General features: G+C 42.4%; 1 protein-coding gene across 3 annotated transcripts in view; it reads right to left on the minus strand.

The window, feature by feature from the left end:
• The window catches only part of Tango6 (transport and golgi organization 6 homolog), a 188,060-nt gene that overhangs the window by 129,495 nt on the left and 37,699 nt on the right, over window positions 1-20,866 (minus strand). For all 3 annotated transcript variants that reach the window (XM_008833924.3, XM_029563885.1, XM_029563886.1), the window contains exons 8-11: window positions 14,632-14,744; window positions 12,440-12,616; window positions 8,880-9,012; window positions 3,901-4,092 (exon numbers count right to left, since the gene is read on the minus strand). In XM_008833924.3, coding sequence (XP_008832146.1) covers window positions 3,901-4,092; window positions 8,880-9,012; window positions 12,440-12,616; window positions 14,632-14,744 — 615 coding nt within the window. The remainder of the gene's footprint in view (window positions 1-3,900; window positions 4,093-8,879; window positions 9,013-12,439; window positions 12,617-14,631; window positions 14,745-20,866) is intronic.

Raw genomic sequence — 20,866 nt, forward strand, 5'->3', positions numbered from 1 at the left:
ATCTGTAACTCCAGTTTCAGGGGACCCAATGCCGTCTTCTGGACTCTGCAGGCATTGTATGACATGGGTGTACTTACAGAGACGTAGTCAAAACACTCATACACATAAAATAAAAATAGATAAATTTTAAAAATGTTTAGTGTGTGTGTATGTATTGTATACATGTATGTCCACATGTGTATGCAGGTTGAGGATGGAGAGTGACTGTAGGTGTCTTCCTCTATTGCTCTCACTTTATGAGACAAGGTCTCTCACTGAAACTGGAGCTCACCAATTGGCTAGACTGGCTGGCCAGTGAGCTTCAGAGGTAGTCTCAGCCATACCCTATCCCAGGGTTGGGGTTACAGATGCACCCAGGGTTATAGTCTAGCTTTTTATGTGGGTGTTGAAGATCCACACTCAGGCCCTTATGCTGGTGTGGCAAGCACCTTACTGACTGGGCTATCTCTCCAGTCCCCAGAGTTTGTCTGAACCTGGATCTGGTTCCTTTTTTTAATGCCATTTATTTGATGAAGAAATAGTCATGTGTGCTGTAGATGTCCCTCATTCTGGATCTGGCTGATGGTGTCCTCATGGCTCTGCTTACTTTACTGCCTTATCCTCTGAATATCCTTGATTAGATTCAAGTTTCTGTTGGGGGGGCAGAATCCTTCCCAAGGGCTCTATTCTCCCTACTGCATTGTATGAGGAAGCACACAATTCCCTCTTACCTATAGTAAGGTTGATCAGTCCACGCTGAAATACGCAGCAGTGTACACTGCCATCTGCATAACACTGAACAGACATGAAAAACAAGACGGACAGAGGGATGAAAGCATGGATAAGCCTGTGCTGAAGCATAACAAGATTCTAATGTAACATCTATGTAGGAAGTAGGTGCAAGATATCCACTATAAAATTCTTTCAATAATAAGCACGCCACACTAACATGTATAATTAATACAAGTTAAGCAAAAACAAAATAAATGCCAGGTGTGGTGGTCCACAGGAGCTTGAGAAGCAGATGGGGGATCTCTGTGAGTTTGAGGCCAGCCTGGTCTACCTAGAGTTCTAGGCCAGCTAAGGTTACACAGTGAGAAACTGTCTCCAAACAACCAAAAAACAAAAAATAAAACAGAACAATTATTAAAAATTCTTTCAAATTTGAACATTCTTATACTTTGGGGAAGGCAATCGGTTTTGGGGTTGTTTTTGTCCTCACAGAGTGCCCAGTCCTTCTAACATCCTGGCAGGCACTGATGACTGTTAGATAAATCTATTACTTCATTAGAGGTTTGCAAAATGTAACTTTCTAGTTCTCTTTTAACTTTTTTTCCCCTGTGATTCTTCCAAAGGACATTCTACCAACTGTATACTACATTCCCAGCCCTATGACTTGCCTATAAAGGAAACTTTTCCTTCATGGCTTACTTGATTAGTTAGTAGAGGAAAGGAGAGACAAACGCTTTCTTCATTCCCTTTGATTATCAATTTACAAAATAAAGGCTAGATCCCTAACAATCTCCCAAGAATCCGGTCTGGCTTTTTATAGCCTTTTTTCCTGTCTTTGATGCGTCTTAATCTACTACAGGCATTAGTCTTCTTAATGCTGCAATTGTCCTGTCTGTTGTGATGAGAGCCCCTTCAAGTTGGCTCCTGACTGCTACTGACATGACCCCATTAAACTCAGAAAGCTTCCCTGTGCTTGGGCACATCAAGCTGCCTTGAAGCTTATAATGTGCGATTTCTACCTCAGATCTCAAATCAACCTTTATCCCAAAGGGCTCTGAGTACTTTCAGTAGAAAATGGTATTTATAGGCTGCACTCTGGACCTAAAGATACGATTGCTGCTGGCTGTCATTGTATCCTGGCACTGACAGTGAGCCACATTAGGAAATGTCCATTTTTAAAAAAGAGAAACATTAATCAAGAGTTCATACTAGTATTTCCCATTAAAATTCAAAGGCATAGGATTTCTATGCTAGTTCTTTGATAAGTTTTTCTTATACTAAAAAATCTTCATTCCTACAATTATCAACAAAATGACTTCTAACTTATTTTGTTTATTCAATATATGCTTCAAAATAACATACCAACATCACCACCAGCACTGAGATTATAAATGCAAGCTGATGCTTCTTTGTGGATCTTTTTGTTCTGGTACATTGTAATCTTAGGGAAAGATAATTGAATGGGTCAAATAATTTTGTACCAGCCTAGCTCCATTGTTCCTTAATTAGGAGTAAGGGAGGTAAGTGCAAAAGCTCAAGTCGTATCAGTTTTAGACCGTTTCCCCTTCTAACAAGCATCCTGAGACAAAAACATAAGGTCTGGATGAAAAGTCTTCAGGAAACGGATATAAACACAAGAGAAACAAATCACCCTGCCGAGCAACACGGGGTCAGTGAACTGAAGACCAGGACAAGCATCAGGAGCATAATTCTCATTAAACAGACACCGTAAGTCAGAGCTGACAGGCAGCTGCAAGTGTTCTCAGCAGGATTGTAGTGAAATGCTGCTTAGCAACACCCGAAGGCAGATGACAATGACAACCATACTGAGAGCTGGAGAATCAGATTTAAGAGTGACAATCAGACCATCTTACAGCTGACTCTCCATCGCCAGCCAACAACTGATTCTGGCATTGCCTATCTCCTATATTTTAAAAAGGTGGTAAAAATAATGTCTCAGTCAATAAAACTCAGGTACTGACTCATAGAGGAATACTACCCTGAAAGCATTTTAATTTGAAATTCCAGTCATTCTTGAGCTGGGTGTGGTGGCTCATGCCTTTAATCCCAGCAGAGGCAGAAGCAGGTGGACCTCTGTGAGTTCAAGGCCAGCCTGGTCCAGGATAGCTGGGGCTACAGAGAGATCCTGTCTCAAAAAGACTAAAAACAAGGAAAAGAAATTCCAATCATTCGCAGCTTTGTGGTGTGTGTATGTGTTAATGTGTATATGTATGTGGGCGAGATGTGTGTGGCATATGTGTGCAGGTATATACATCTGTGTGTGCAAGGAGACCAGTAGAGGATGTTGGCATCTTGCTCTATCACTTTCCCCCTTATTCCTTTGAGACAGAGTCTCCCACTGAGCCTGAACTGGTGGCCAGTAAGTCCCAGTGATCCTCCTGTCTCTGCATACCCCCCAGAGCTGGGGTTACAGGCACCAGTGGGGTCACACCCAGCTGTTTACAGGGGTGCTGGGATCCACTCTCAGGTTCTCATCCTTGCATGGCACACACTCTTCTTATTCACTGAGCCATCCCTTCAGTCCCTCATTCACAACATTTTTTTTAAATGTATACAAGTGCTTTGCCTGCTTGTATATAAATGCATCATATGTATGCAATGCCCAAGGAGGCCAGAACAGAGAATTGGATGCCCTGGAACTGGAGTTACATGGTTGTTAGCCACCATGTGGATGTTGGGAACTGAACCCAGGTCCTCTGCAAGAGCAGTTAGAGCTCTTAACCATCTCTCCACTCCTTCATTCACAACTTTTGATACATGGGGAGCTTTTAAAAAATAAAGACCTTCAGGCTCTCATGCAGTAGACATGCTAAATCAGAATCATTAAAGGGGAGCCAGGTATCAGTATTTCAACAAAAATGCTAGTGATTTTATTTGCACTCAAAGCTGAATATCACTATAGTGTAACAAATATGTAAAGCAGTTCTCAAAGTGTTATATGCATGAGAATCACCTCAACAGCTTGTTAAGCACATGGAATCCCAGGACCTATAAATTCCGTCAGCCTAGTGTGAGCCCAATAGCTTTCACGTTTAATCAGAATTCCAAGAAATATTGAGACAGGTACCATCAAATAGTACTCTGAACAACATTTTTGGACATTTGGGGGAAAAGAATGTAAAGAAATCGAACTATCACCAGGCTCCATCCAGAATGGGAAGCACTGACCTGAGTGACGTTTGTGAATATCTGCTCAGACATCCTCTCACATAGCACCGCCAGCACCTGAAGGACCAGCAGCTTCTGCCCTTGGCTTTCTATGAGCAGAGCTCGGTGTTGCTCTAACTCCAGGAGGCTTGTGTCAGAGGAGGGCTTAGGTTTGAACTCTGCTTCATTTCCCACAGCCAGGTGAGTCAACTCCTGGAAACACAGGAAGAAAAAGTGAAGGACAGGTCAGCAGCACTAAGGGCATGGCACACATACCCAGGAAGCTGAAATGTACATGCAAGGAAATACCCTGTGCCTGCTGCAATACTATTCCTAACAACCCCTACCTGGAGGCAAGGAAGATTGCCAGTAATGAGAAGAGAGTGACACACTGTGCTTGCTTCACCACACATATTAAAACTGAAAGTGATGTATTACTGCATCATAGTTGTTAAAATAAAGGAACTAAATCTGTGTATTTAGATACATAGGTTGGAAGTTGTTTGCTTGTTTTCTGAAACAGGGTCTCACTATGTAGCTGGCCCTGGCTGGCCCAGAACTCATGGAGACCAGGCTGGCCTCAAATTCAGATATCTGCCTCTGCCTCTTGAGTACTGGGATTAAAGGGGCACTAGGACTAAAGGTATGCACCATTACACCTAGCTACATAGTTTTTTTTTTTTTTAATCTTTTTGAGACAGGATCTCCCTGTAGTCCCAGCTGTAGACCAGGTTGGCCTTGAACTCACAGAGATCCACCTGCCTCTGCCACCCAAGTGCTGGGATTAAAGGCATGTGCCACCATATCCAGCTTAGATTTTAAAGATACTATTAAATGAAAAACATAAGCCAAGCCTGGTAACACACACCTATAATCTCAACTATTCAGAAGGGTGAGGGAAGAGGACTACAACTTGGAGGCCCACCCAGGCCACAGAGAGAATTCAAAGCCCCAAGCCTGGGTAACTTAGTAAAACCTTGCTTCAAAATAAAAATATAAAAAGAGCTCAGAGTATAGCACAGTGGTAGAGTGCTTTGTCTAGTGTAGATGAGGCCCCGAGTTCAATTCCCAGTACTGAAGAACAGAAGCAGTAGAAGATGCACATCGTGCTAGCAGATGTGGACTTTGAAGACTTCTAACATGGGGCTGGAGCGATGGCTCAGTGGTGAGAGCACTGCCTGTTCTTGCAGAGGATCTGGGTTCAGTTCCCAGCACCCACAAGGTGGTTAACAACTGTCCTCAACTCCAGTTCTAGGGAACCTACACCCTCTTCCAGTATTGTACACATGGGTACACTTAAATACATGCAAGCAAAATATTCATACACATAAAATAAGTAAAAATTTAAAAAGAAAATTTCTGTCTGTCTGTCTGTCTGTCTGTCTGTCTGTCTCTCTCTCTCTCTCTCTCTCTCTCTCTCACACACACACATGCACACACACACACAATTGGTTTGAGGAACTGGTGTGAGATAGCTCATCAGGTAAAGGTGCTTGATGCTACATCTGATGATCTGAGTTCAATCCCCAGAACCCACATGGTGGAAAGATAGAACTAACTCCTGCAAGTTGTCCTCTGACCACCACATAGTGGCACCTATATGCTTACACACATACACATGCACACACACACACACACACACACACACACACACACACACACAATAAATAAGCATAAAAGAACTTATTTGACAAGCTTTTACTTTATCAAGATTTTTACAATTTCTATCACTAGCCTTCCTTGAATAGAAACTTCAGATAATATAATTAAAGTCCTTTTAGAAACCATTAGATGCCCTACCTTTAAGGTATTTAGAACTAAGTATCTATTGATGGACAATTCATTACTGTGGGTTTGATAAGCTTTCAACTACCTTTCTACATTGTAAATTTCCTTGGAAAGGGAAAACCGTAAATTCCCTAACAATTAGCGCTTTACCACAGTAGCTGACAGCTGAGAGTGATGGTGTTCAACTGTGCCTGGGTAATTTCCGCTCCCCAGGGGACATTCTGCAGTGTCTGCAGGACATTTTTGGTTGTCATAATTGAAGGTTAACACAGGCATTTAGTGAGTAGAGGTCACAGATGCTGTTAAATATCTCAGAAAGAACAAGATAACCATACCACAGGAACACACTTATCTAACCCAAATGTCAATCATGTCAAGGTGGACTTTCCCCGGTTTCAAGCAGGCCTTCCTAAACATTTCCACCAAGACCCCTTATCCCCAAGAAAATTTAAAGAACCCCAGGTATGCAGGTATATAAAATAGGTGTGTGAGTCAAACACATAGTGATAATAAATTATAAAGGGGGCTGGAGATGGCTCAGTGGTTAAGAACACTGACTGCTTTTGCAGAAGACCTGGGTTTGAATCCCAGCACCCACATGACAGCTAACAACTGTCTGTAACTCCAGTTCCAAAATATTTTATTTATTATTTTTATTTTATGTGTATGCGTGTATTGCCTGTGTGCAGGTAAGTGCACCCGTGTCGTGCAATGCCCTCAGAGGACAGAAGAGGCTGTCAGATCCCCTGGAACTGGAGTTTCGGCCCTGGAACTGGAGTTTTAGTAGTAGGAGCTGGGCTCTGAACCTGGGTCTTCTGCAAGAACAGTCAGTGCTCTTAATGCTGAGCTATCTCTCCAGCCCCAAAGAAATTTATTTTAAAACAATTCTTTGGCATTCATATGCTTTATCACTTATTAAAGATGAACAAATTTGTTTGCTAATGAGATAGATGTACTTGGTTAGCTTTACAGAAAGAATTATATCTTGAATATATGATACTGTAGGACATACAGCACCATCAGTGCTTTTCAGAGTAGCTGGACATTTTGATTTTATAACTGGCAATGCTAAGAATGCTACTTTGCATAAATACATAATATAAAATAGGAAGTCTGTTAAGGGATGTGCTGGTTAGTTTTTGTCAATTTGACACAAACTAGAGTCACCTAGGAAGAGGGAATCTCAACTGATGAACTTCCTCCATCAGAATGGTCTGTGGGGCTGTCTGTGGGCATTTTTCTTTTATTTTTTGGTCTTTTTGAAACTGGGACTTGACTCACAGAGCTCCACCTGCCTCTGCCTCCCAAGTGCTGGGACTACAGGCATGCGCCACCATGCCCAGCCTGCAGTTTTCTTATCTTAAAAAAATTATTTTTATTTTATGTGTATGAGTGTGTTGCCTACATTTATGTACGTAAGTGCATCAATGTGTGCAATGCCCTAGGAAGCCAGACAAGGAATGGTGGCTAACAACTGTCCTTAACTCCAGGTCAAGGAGGCCAGTCTGGGGTATATGAGACCTTGTCTCAAAAAGAAAGCTGGAGGGGGCTGGAGAGATGGCTCATTGGTTAAGAACACTGGCTGTTCTTGCAGAAGACCTAGGTTCGAATCCCAGCACCCACATGGCAGCTAACAACTGTAACTCCAGTTCCAGGGGATCCAAGCGCCTCTTCTGTCCTCCACGAGCATTGGACGACATAGGTGCACTTACTTACATGAGGCAATACACACATATACATAAAAAAATTTTTTTTAAAAATTAAAAAAAAAGGAAGCTGGAGTTTAATTAAAAGTAAAACATTTTGGTTTAGTGTTGTTTTTAATTTCTATTTATTATCATTATTCTGTTTAGTGCTTATTTCTTTATTCATTTATTTTTGTGGGGTTTTGGGGGGGGTTGTTTATTTTTTTGAGACAGGATCTCCTTGTAGTCCTAGATGACCTGGAACTTGCTATGTAGACCAGGCTGGCCTCAATCTCATAGAGATCTACCTGCCTCTACCTCGAGAGTGCCGGCATCAAAGTTGTGTGCTACCACACCCAGCTGTTTTTGCTTTTTTGAGACAGTCTCACTGTGTAGCCCTGGCTCACCTGGAACTCACTATATAGATCAGGAACTACTCCCAGAGATTGCCTGTCTCTGCCTCCCACGTGCTGGGATTAAAGGTACATGACACCACAACGGACCTACCTTTCTTTCTCTCTCCCTCTCATATTTATTATTTATTTACTTATTTATTTACTTACCTATTTATTTATTTATTTTATTTATTTATTGTGTAGGTTTGGCAATAGACACATTTACCCTGTTTTTTGAACGAGATTCATGCTGAGTATGGTGGCATACACCTTTGATCCCAGCACTTGGGAGGGTCTCTGTGAGTCTGAGGCCTGTCAGGGCTTCAGAAAACTGTCTTTTTAAAAAAAAAGGAAAGAAAGAGTCTCATTATGTTGCCTATGCTGGCATGAAACTCTAAATCCTGTCTCTACTTCCCAGAGTGCTAAATTACAGGCATGTGCCACCATACCTGGCTAATTTGGACTTTTTGAACAAAGTTCTAGAAATGTCAGCCTTGCATTCTCACCCACTACCCAACCTTAAACTCCAGACAGTCTCCTAGGCTACACTGGAGGGTAAAGTAGAAAAGGCAAAGCTGGAGGCCAGCAGCAGACAATAGACAGGGCTAGTGTTATGGGGTACAAGTTACTCCTAGAGGTTAGGGCCAAAGGAAGCAACAACCGACCAACATTCAGAAAGAAACTCGGAAAAGGTTTCAAGTGGTTACAGAGTAAAATGAGGGAGGCAGAGTGGTTAAGTCTCCCTTCCAAATACCTGACAGCACACCAGTCAGAAAGGATAAGGGCTTACTCTGTGGCTGTAAACCTGCTATTAACTTCAAAAGAGTTCTCTCTGTCAACACGGAGCAACGATTAACTCTTTCATAGATCAATGGGGCTACTTTGTTGTCTCCAAATTTTCAGTGTAGACTGCCTTGTGAAGCAGTGAGATCCTATCAGAACCACTCATGAATTTCTTTTTTCTTCTAACCCAAAGGCTGTCAACAAACAAATTACTCTTTATCTTCTGCTCATTTTCCCTAAATTGGAACCTAAGTTTTTGGAGCTAAAATGATGAATGCCTTGGAACTTCAAAGGTCCTCCTAGAATGACCTCAGAATAAAGTTGACTGTGAACTGTGTGGGGTTTTTACCTTCAGACAGAAGATGAAGAAGTCTCCCGCCAAACCACATTCCTGGCAATGGGACAGCAAGTCTCCAAGATGCTCCACCTGGCTCTGCTCTGAGGACATCTTCTGGTACAAGGCCTCCTCCTCATCTTCATCACTGCAACACAGGGGAAGATTGCTCCTGGCACTGTCACTGAGAGATTTTTCTTTTTCTTGAAACCTCGTATTTTCTTAAATGTTATTTATTTATTTGTATTTGTGTGTGTGGGGGGGAATATGTGTGCCATGGCATGTAGTCACATGTGGAGGCCAGAAAACACCTCTCAGAAGTTGGTTTCCTCTAACCATCTGTGGGATCCAGGAATTCAACTCAGGCCATCGGGCCAGAGTTCAGGTGCCTCTACTTGCTGAGTCATCTGGACAACCTGAAACCTTATAATTTATAACTTTCCAAAGTACCATTATTTCTACACAGTTAAACATTTGAGAGACCTTGGTCAATTTATTCTCCTATATCTCTTTGCTGAAGACTGCACAGTATTTATTCTTAGAAGCTAAGCTACTAGGCCTGTACAATCATTTGCTCAGTATTTATTCTTGGAAGCTAAGCTACCAGGCCTGCACAGTCATTTGCTCAAATAGAAAAAGATTTATGAAGAGGCTTTCATGGTGGGTGTGGAGGCTCATCCCTACAATCATAACACTTGAAACATTGAAGCAGGAGGATTGCTTCAAGTTTGAGGCCAACCTCAAACTTGAGTTCCAGATTAGGCTTGGCTACATAGTGAGACTCTGTCTCAAAAAACCAAAACCAACAAACAACAAAAAAGTAAAAGTTCTGGTTCCAAAGATAATGAAATCAAAGCTGCTCATTCAGTTTCTTTAAACCAACTTCTTACTGGTAACTTAAGTTGGGCTAATGGCAAGGTAAAAGGTAAGTGATCTCACAGAATAGGCTGCCTGCCCCTGCCCCTGGGGAACTAGTAGGGCCTGTAGCATAAATGACTACACACATGCACACACACATGTGCACAGACACACACACACACACACACACACACAAACACACTCTTCTATAGTCAACTGGTTGTCAATCTTTTGAAAACACAGACTGTTTTTGTTTTGGTTTTTTTTTGGTCTTTTTAAGACAGGGTCTCCCTATAGCCCCAGCTGACCTGGAACTCGCTATGTAGACCAGGCTGGCCTTGAACTCACAGAGATCCACCTGCCTCTGCCTCCCAAGTGCTGGGATTAAAGGCATGCGCCACCACGCCCAGCCAGAAACACAGACTGTTTTAAGTGTCCATGGGCCTTACTTTTTGAAAGACACAGGTGTTCATATGAAATTTTTTGTGCATAATGTCAAGGGGATTATGGATACCTCAAAATCCAAACAGACACCCCAGGTTTTAAGGAGTGGTTGCTTCTGGCAGTGGATGGAGATTCATTTAATCGCTGCTTACTAATTACATTTTCGTACTATAAAATACAGTCTCAATAGGGACATTGGCTTTTCATAGATATGTGCACTATAAGAAGGGCACTGAATAGTTGTTCAAATTGCAATAAGCAAGGCCAGGCGTGGTGGCGCATGACTTTAATCCCAGCACTTGGAAGGAAGAGGCAGGCAGATCTCTGTGAGTTCAAGGGCACCCTGGTCTACATAGTGAGTTCCAGGGCAGCTGGGGCTACAGGGAGACCCTGTCTCAAAAAGACAAAAAAAAGAAAAAAAAATCGCAATAAGCTACAAACAGTAAACTAAACACTTTAGAATTCTCTCTACTCCCTCTGAATTGGCCCCAGGTCAAAATAGTTCCAAGGTGTTTTATTTTATTTTTTATTCATTTTATTTTATGAGTATGAGTGCATTGCTTGCATGTGTGCAAGTGCACCTGTGTTGCGCAATGCCTGTGGCAGTCACAAGTGGGCGTTGGATCCCTGGAAACGAGTTACAGATGGTTGTTAGCCAACATGTGGGTGCTGGGATTCAAACCCAAGTTCTCTGCAAGAGTAGTTAGTGCTCTTAACCACTGAGTCATCTCTCTAGTTCCCTTTTTTTTAATTTTAATTTTTTTATGTATATGAATGTTTTGCCAGGATATATGTAAGTGAATCTGTGCGTGCAATGCCTGTGGAGATCAGAAGAGGGCGTTGGACCCCCTGGAACTGGAGTTGTCAGCCATCATGTGGTGCTGGGAACTGAACCCTGGTCCTCTATAAGAGCAGCCAGTGCTCTTAACCACTGAACTATCTCTCCAGCCCACACCATGTTTATTTAAAAAACACTTTAGCCGGGTGTGGTGGCGTACACCTTTAGTCCCAGCACTTGGGAGGCAGAGGCAGGCGGATCTCTGTGAGTTCAAGGCCAGTCTGGTCTACATAGTGAGTTCCAGGACAGTTGGGGCTACAGGGAGACACTGTCTCAAAAAGACCAAAAAAAAAAAAAAACCACTTTAGGGGCTGAAGAGATGGTTCAGGGGTAAGAGCACTGGCTGCCCTTCCAGAGGATCTAAATTCAGATCCCAGCACCCACACTGGGTGGCTCACAACAGCCTGTGACTCCAGTTCCAAGGGATCTATACTCTTCTGGTCTCTCAGGGTACCCCCACACATGTGGTACATAGTCACACACACACACACACACACACGCACAAATCAAAATAAATTGTGGCAATAATTTTAAACTCTTTCACTCTGTATGCTTAGTTCTAACCCCAAACCTGCTAATGCTCAATTCTCAATAAACTCCAGGTTGTTCTGATAATTCTGTTTGAATACCATGTGTTTTTTTCTCAAGTACATCATATTGAGAGTGTGTTTTGAAAATTTACCAAGTTGGCCATGAATATAAAATTAAATTTAGGCATTTCAACAAACAGCAACACTTTGACTGGGATGTGAATAGGGTAACTGGACCAGTTAAATACTACATGGTTGGTAGTCAAGAACTTAGGTTTCTACGAAAGCAGCTTTCTCTACAGATCACCCAGAAAGTGGAACTCATTTAAAATAAATACTTGGTGGGCCTGAGAATGTAGCTCAGTTACCTAACACACATGTAGCCCTGGGTTCAATCTTCAGCACCACAAAAAATAAGATATAATACTTGTGAGATGTTGAAGAAATAAATTATCCCTACCGCTAACATCTATTACTTTCTGATCTATTCATATCAGAAGCCCCTACCACAAAATTACCAAGAAGATAGAGTTCAGACAATTTTCCTTAAGAATAAGGCCATGAGTATTCACATATATACCATTTTGATTTGGAAACAGAACTGGCTTATTCTGGTGTTAAGGGGAACACGTGCTGCCCTTTACTCTGATTCACTGGCAAAGCCTGTGAATCAACTGGGTTTGCTATAATGCAGAGCTGCGAGGCTCCAGTAAACTGCACCTTCTATTAGCTGGTATCTTGGAATAAAACCCAGAGGATCATTTAAGGCTCTGGTTTCTTTTAGAGATTATAAATAGCAAGTGCCTTGGCTGTCTGAGTTTCCTGGTTTCTTTTCCATCAGCGCCTCTTAGTGGCTGAGTCACAGAGCAGCCTACTGAATGTACAACAGAGGATGGTGAACTCACCTCATGGTCTCTTTGATAGTAATCATAATGCCACCCTGAGTGGCAGCTCTAAACTGACACTGAGGATGGAAAGAGGGCACAGCTTTGTCCAATCCCACAAATCCTTTCAGGCTGGCAATTGCCTTCTTCCTTTCCAGCTTCCCCAGGATCCATAATAAGATCTCTTGGCAAAATGACCTGGCAGAAAAAGCAGTTATGAATGAGCTTGTCATCTCATGCCACGCATCTAACAAGCTAACACAAAAAAAGAAAGACTGCCAGGTTCTGCTGCATTCCAAAAACCACCACCATCACCCACTGCTACGGAAACCCAGGAGAGGGAAGCATGCATCTCGTGAATTTCAGAAAGCAAATACCCTGAATTCACCAGTGACTGACTAATTCTTGGCTCTAGAAACAGCCCTGATATGCCACATGAACAGCACATGATTTTTTTTTTTTAAATTCCAAGTGTATGACTACCTTTAGATCACACACTGAATGAAGCTTTCACTGATAAAAACCATCTACTCTCAGGGCTGGGTGTGGTAGCGCACGCCTTTAATCCCAGCACTTGGGAGGCAGAGGCAGGTGGATCTCTGTGAGTTCAAGGCCAGCCTGGTCTACATAGTGAGTTCCAGGACAGCTGGGGCTACAGGGAGACCCTGATTCAAAAAGACCAAAAAAAACAAAAACCATCTACTCTCAGTGGGACCAACAGTGGGTGACCTCCTTGTCAATCTTGGCTGACAACATAACAGTGCTGGGGAAACTTGGGATTTTTTTTTTTTTTAAAGGAAAATAAGTTATGGACAGTCCTTTGAAGCCTAATTCAGAGCCACCATCATCCACTTCACTCTTTCTCACAATTATGGCTGTGGGGTGCTAAAGAGCCAATAGGTCAGGTGTAGGCTCTGAATAACATGCTGGGCTGGCTATATAGCTCAGCTGGTAGAGGGCTTGTCTAACATGCATGAAGCTCTGAGTTTGAATCCCAGCACTGTATAAAATGGGCTTGGGGGTGCATACCTGTAATCCCAGCACTTGGGAAGTGGAGGTAGGAGGATCAGTTCAAGGTCATCCTTGGCTACATACTTAGTCTTCATATAGAAGCACTATTATTACATATTTAATTATATTTGGGGAAGCACCAAAAATCAGAATTCCATAGCTTTATTGCTTGCTTTTTTTCTTTTTTTCTCATAGTGCTAGGGATCACATTCAGGGCCTGTACATGCCAGGCATGTGTACCACTGAGCTACATCCCTAGCCTTCCCCAAGTCAGAATTCTATGGGACTTTAGAAAGGCTATAAACTCCTACTATATGAAAGAAATGACACAAATTACTGAAATAGTGCTAATACAAAATGACTTTTTCGCCAGGCATGGTGGCGCAACGCCTTTAATCCCAGCACTTGGGAGACAGAGGCAGGTGGATCTTTGTGAGTTCGAGGCTGGCCTGGTCTACATAGTGAGTTCCAGGACAGCTGGGGCTACAAGGAAACCCTGTCTCAAAAAAGACAAAAGAGACCCTAACTCAAAAAAAAAAAAAAAAAAAAAAAGAAAGAAAGAGAGAGAGAGACTTTTTTTTTGAGACAGAGTCTCATTCTGTAGTCCCAGCTAGCCTAGAACTCAATATGCAGACCATCCCAGGTTGGTCTCCATGTCACAGAGGTCTACCTGCTTTGTTTCCTAAGTGCTGGGACTAAAGGCATGTGCCACCATACCTGGCTAAAATGAATCATTTTCAAACTAACACAAAAAGGTATTTCCTGGATAACTGAGAAACTCCTTCTTTCTATAATCACCATGGCATCATTAATACCATATCTTAGATTAGGTTATGATATGCTACATTTACATCTGAACTTTTCAAGCTTGTTTTCCAACTCTCCACCAGGTCATGATGACCCATCTATTTTCTCCTTCCTAGACATAGAACTGCAGTATTGCTCACTGACCAAACAGTGCCATGTTTATCCATGGAAACAGCTTTCATCTCTGATGTCCAGGACAGGCTATGGAAAGGCATTCTGAAAACTATACCCTGTTCTCTTCAATCTGCAAAGTCCTCTTTCTTTTCTGGATAAGCAGAGTAAAAGACTCTCAAAACACGTTTCTGACTTTGAAAGGGAATAGTAAGTGGCCTAATTTATCAGTATTTATAAACAAGTAAGACTCTATTTATAAGCAAATACAGTTGTTTGTTTACCTTATGTGAGACACACTTTGCTGGGTAAAACAGTAGAGAGAAAAAAGCACCCCAAGGAGCGGAAGCAGGGAATCCAGCAACACTGGGAGAGGTTCATTTGCCACGACATACACCTAGGGAGAAGGGCATGGTGAGATGCACCACAAGTGCCAGCCAGAGCACCCAACACCAACATTCTGCAGAGTGTAGAGCCCTACTTAACACTTTCTTCTAAGACTCTGCTCAGTATGGCAATGGAACCATGTGTTGACTGAAAGAAGGAAGAACAAATTAGAGCCCCATCTCACACGCACAGACTGAAGACTTGCCCAGCGGTATGGGCAAATTAACACGCTGCCTGACCTCTTCCTTTCCTAGGACCTTTGAGTCTCCTAATCTTTCTATCAGTCATCCATACAATAACTGTCCTATGCTGAAGTCTTGCTAGCAGGAACAATTAATTAAATAGATTTCATTAAGAAGAAAAACAAAACTGCATTTAAAGGACAAGGTATTGCAGTTCAGTTGTAGGGCCTGTGAACTAAATCTTCAGCACTGGAAACAAACAAATAGACAACAACAACAAAAAGTCCTAAAACCTAAATTTGAAACAAAACATAGCTTACTGTAAATCCCTCCCTTTTATTGTGCTTATTTTATTAATTTTAAAAAAATTTTATTTTATGTATACACCCATGTCATGCAATGCCCAAGGACAGAAGAGGGCTTCAGGTCCCCTAGAACCGGAGTTTCAGAAGGTTGTTAGTCACCATGTGGGTGCTAGGAATCAAAGCCGAGTCCTCTGCAAGAACAGCCAGTGCTCTTAACTGCTGAGTCATCTTTTCAGTCCCTATTTTTATTTTTTTGAGACATAGCCTTGGCTGGCCTGGAACTCTCTCAATAGCCCAGGCCGAACTTAAACTCACAGAGATACCCTATTTTTACCTCCTGAGTGCTAGGATTTTAAACATGTGCCACCACACCCAGCAGATATTGATTTTTTAATTAACAATGACTATGTTATATAAGTCTAGCACAAATACAGCCAATTCAACAAGCTTTTTCTGAATACAAATTAAATTCAAGGCCGGGCATGCTATTGCACACCTTTAATCCCAGCACTTGGGAGGCAGAGGCAGGCGGATCTCCATGAGTTCAAGGCCAGCCTGGTCTATATAGTGAGTTCCAGGACAGCTGGGGCTACAGGGAGACCCTGTCTCAAAAAGACCAAAAAAACAAAAACAAAAACCAAATTAAATTCAAAGTACTGTCCTGGACACTGCAGTGAATATAAAAACGGTAAGTCATTATCCTTCAGATTATTTATAGCAACAGAAAGAACGAAATAAACCAATTATTATAATCCCAAACAGATCATCTAAAGTGTCTAAGGGCATACACAATGTTATTCAAAACTCCAAGCACAATAGGATTTCAAAATTTAATTCTTTTTATAATAACTTCATTAAAATCTGCTTATATCTACGATGAAGATAAAAAGGAAAAGAGAAGGTGACAGTGGTTGTTATGTCCTTAGAATGTGCGCCAGGAACTACGGGAGGGTTTTCATTATTGCTGCTTGTTTTTAATCTTCTAGGTACTATGCTAGATTCTTTATATAGATATATATGTATGTATATTTATATATATATTTTATTATTTTTATTTTATGTGTATGGGTGTATTGCCTGCATGTGTGTGAGTGCACCCATTTCATGCAATGCCACAGAGGTCAGAAGAGGGCATCGGATTCCCCTGGAACTGGAGATAAGGACGGTTTGCAGCCGCCATGTGGGTGCTGGGAATCAAACCTGTATCCTCTGCAAGAGCAGTCAATGCTCTTAACCACCGAGCCATCTCCCCAGCCCCATATGCTAGATTCTTTAAAGAATTAGCTCATTGGCTAGGTGTGGTGGTGCAATGCCTTTAATTCTAGCAAGAGGAAGGTGGATCTCTGAGTTCCCAGCCAGCCTGGTCTACATAGAGTTCCAGGTCAGCAAGGGCTACACAGTATGATCCTGTTTAAAAAAAAAAAAATTAGCTCATTAAAGTTATAATTTGGACCAATAAGATGGTTCAGTAGGTAAAGGTGATTATTACCAAGCCTGATGAGTTCAATCCCCAGGACCCACATGGTGGAAGAAGAGAACTGACTCCTGCAAGTCCTCTGACCCCCACATACTTGCAGTGGCCATCCAACACAAGAATGTGCACCTATAAAATCTCTCCTAGGCTGGATGTGGTGACACACCTTTAATCCCAGCACTCAGGAGGCTAGACAAATGCATCTCTATGAGTTCAAGGTCAGCCTGGTCTACTTAGAGAGTTCCAGGGCCAGCCAAGACTGCACAAAGAAACCCAGTATCCAAAAAAAAAATCCTCCAAAGTTAGTTTTAGCAGCTCTATTTAATGACGAGGAAAGGAAAATTCAGAGAGATCCTTATTTATAGAGTACTGAGGTAGGAATCAATACTGTTTATGAGAAACGGTCACCCGCACAGGCTGGAAAAAGCTCTGTTTTCCAGCAGACCCCATCCCTTCAAATGAACCCTAATTTTCCACAATCCTCACGTCTCCTCTGTGGAGCCTGATAACTAAAGAGCCAGCTTCCTGTACATGATCTAATCTCCATAAACTGAGCTACACCAAGTGCCTTGTAAGGCAGTGTTCAGAGGTAATATGCAGGCCTAATTATGGTATCACCAACTACAGGAGGTAAGCAAGATCTCCCAGATAACGTAAGGACTTATTGTCTGGCTCTGGATCCTGTGTTCTCGGGAATAATCCCTCTGGGGCCACTCTTCCTTGCCAGCATCTTCTGTACAAAACCCGAAAAAGCCAAATGCAGTGAATCTCCATTATTTATTGGTTTGAGAATGCCATTCTGTTGTTTTTTGCAGTGCTGGATTGAACCCAGGGTCTCAGTCATGCCAAACACGTGCTCTACCACTGAGCTTGAACTTCAACATGGCCTCAGTGAAGCACACTTCTTAGGGGATATATGGTTTTGTTGATAAACGTCTCCCCAATTTAAACATTCTCTTCTCTTAACTTCCAATAAGGAACAAGTACTTTTACAATTAGAGAAAAAGAAAAGCTGTACAGCTATTTATACGTACTTATTGTTTATTTTACATAATGATTAAGCAATTTTGTACTAGGTGCCAGTTAAAACACAAGGCAGCCTTACAATACTGTGAACACAGTGGTGAGCAGTCTGCTTTGAAGGGGAAGGCAGACAATAAACAGTCACTAGACAGAGGCAAGGGCCATAAAGAATAATAGGAATACAAAAACTTTATGTTTTTTTTTTTATGTGTATGTGTGTATTGCCTGCATGTAGGTAAGCGCACTCGTGTTGTGCAATGCCCGCGGCGGACAGCAGAGGCTGTCAGATCCCCTGGGACTGGAGTTATGAACAGTTGTTAGCTGCCATGTGGGTGCTGGGATTTGAACCCAGGTCTTCTGCAAGACAACCAATGCTCTTAACCGCTGAGCCATCTCTCCAGGCCCCCCCCCCAAAAAACCTGTATTTTTTATCTAAGTAGAAAGATTTAAAGATAATGTCCCCTTTTGTCTCAGGTTGATAAATGAATTTTCTATGATATCTCAAAGAATTCAAATGGCCTGTGCTAGATACACACATGACTGTCCCCTCTCTCCCAACATCAATAGTAAATTCTTTCTTGTATCGAGTCTGAATCTATATCCTTTAAATTTCCTTCTTGGAAATACTTCTGTTTGTCACAAGTTTTAAACTGATCTAGAAACAACAATCAAAATCCAGTTTCTTTTGTCTTCTGTAAGGACTGTGATGTATCCTAAGACCAAACTGGATGTTGGAGATGAAAGGCAGGCAGCAGTAATTGTTAATTTTTAAATTACATTTTATTTACTCTGTGTGTGTGTGTGTGTGTGTGTGTGTGTGTGTGTGTCTGTCTGTCTGTCTGTCTGTCTGTGGAATTCGTATGGGGATCAGAGGACAACCTGCAGGAGTCAGTTCTCCCCTTCTACCATGTGAGGTTGGGGAATTGAACTCAGGTGGTCAGATTTTGTGGCAAGTGCCTTTTCCCAGTGAGCCATCTCGCTGGCCCTAACAGCATATATTAAAACACCCAGATCATGTTCTCTTTTTCATACACCTGCTTTATGTTTCACAGTTCACTAATTTAATTCACTAATTTAATTATTTCCTAAGCAATGAGTCAAGGTTAAGCTCCCTAGTTTAACACTTATCAGAATAGATTAGCAATTTGAACACAACAGCTCACAATTTAAAGCCTCCCCCCCACCACCATGGTTACTGATTTGTTGTTGTTTGGTCTTTTTTTGAAATAGGGTCTTCCTGTAGCCCCAGCTGACCTGAAACTCACAGAAAGCCTCCTGCTGCTGCCTCCCAAGTACTAGGATTAAAGGCATGTGCCACCACCATGCCTATTGATTATAGTTTTTTCATGTTTTTTTTTAATATCTTTAATAACTTGCTACATCATCCTAGTTGGTCTCCAACCCACAATCCCCCTGCCTGTCTCTTGAGTAAATGGACTTCGAAGTGCACACCTATGCACTCAGCTTGTCACTGGCTTTATAAAGCAAACAGTAACTACCAAGCATTGCTCTTCTAGTCAAGAATGAAGCGTACAATAGATCCTCCAAGGGTTCGCAGGAGTGAGCTGAGTAGATACACACTAGGAACAATGGGCAGCTCCAGGATGAATTCAAATCTGCCTGACATAAAGCTCATCACAATCCTTAGGGAGTCAGTCTGGGACAGGGAGACAGGGAATGACTGCTTAATAAACACAAAATTTCTATTTGTGGTCATGAAAAAGTTCTGCCATTAGACAGGAGTGATGGTTGGGAAAGACCGTAAATGAATTTAGTGCCACTGAATGGTACACTTTCAAATAACTTTTTTTTTTTTTTTTTTGAGGGAGGGTCTCCCTGTAGCCCCAGCTGTCCTGGAACTCACTATGTAGACCAGGCTGGCCTTGAACTCACAGAGATCCGCCTGTCTCTGCCTCCCTAGTGCTGGGATTGAAGGCATGCGCCAACATGCCCGGCTCAAATAACTTTTATGCTATGTACATTTGCCATTAAAAAGCGGTTGGGGGGCTGGAGAGATGGCTCAGTGGTTAAGAGCACTGACTGCTCTTGTAGAGGACCCAGGTTTGATTCCCAGCACCCACATGGTGGCTAACAACCATCTGTAACTCCAGTTCCAGGGGATCTGATGCCCTCTTCTGACCTCTGAGGGCATTGCACAACACAAGTGCACCTACCTACATGCAGGTAATACACTCGTACACATAAAAAAAAATAATAAAATCTGGGTGTGGTGGTGCATGCCTGTAGTCCCAGCACTTGGGAGGCAGAAGCAGGCAGATCTCTGTGAGTTCAAGGCCAGCCTGGTCTACATAGTGAGTTCCAGGACAGCTGGGGCTACAGGGAGACCCTGTCTCAAAAAGACAAACAACAAAAAAGTTGGGGGAGGAGAGGGAGGCAAACGGGGTGGTATACCCTTATAATCCCAGCTCTTAGGAGGTAGAGGCAGAATGATCCCGAGTTAGAAGCAGCTTGGGCCATAGAGTTCTAGGCAAGCCTAGCCAACAAAATGAGAACTGGTCTCAACCAGAGGGGAAGGGGTCATGACACAATAAGGGTATAGCTCAGTGGTGGAGTAGGTAGTACTAAACATGCACAAGGCCCTAAGTTCAATCCCCAGCACCAAAGAAAAAGGAAAAAAAAAATACAAAAAAAAAAATAGCCCCAAGCTTTCTTCCCTACTGAAATCTGGGAATAGAGCACTGGAATTTGGGGGGGGCTGTGTTTATGTGCAGGCTCTTTGTGTGCATATGTTGAGGCAGGGAGGAGTTGGATTGTCCTTGTTTACTTGGAGGAGATGTGGGAGGGGAATTCAAGTTCTGAAACACACTCTAATACTTCATGTCTATTTCTACCTGAGGTCAAAATGTTCTTAAGGAGCATAGTATTAGGTTTCTTTTTAAAATTGATATATTTTAGCCAGGTGTGGTAGCGCACGCCTTTAGTCCCAGTACTTGGGGGGCAGAGCCAGCCAGATCTCTTTGAGTTCAAGGCCAGCCTGGTCTACATAGCGAGTTCCAGGTCTGCTGGGGCTACTGCCTCCAGGTTCCTGCCCTGAGTGGTAGCTTGGGCTCCCTAATGAACTGTGACCTGAGAGATGTAAGCTGAATAAAGCCTTTCCTCCCCAAGTTGGTAGTAGTCAGAGTGTTTT

Source organism: Nannospalax galili, unplaced genomic scaffold (genome assembly GCF_000622305.1).
Source record: "Nannospalax galili isolate Female #2095 unplaced genomic scaffold, S.galili_v1.0 scaffold410, whole genome shotgun sequence".
NCBI classification, from domain to species: Eukaryota; Metazoa; Chordata; class Mammalia; order Rodentia; family Spalacidae; genus Nannospalax; species Nannospalax galili.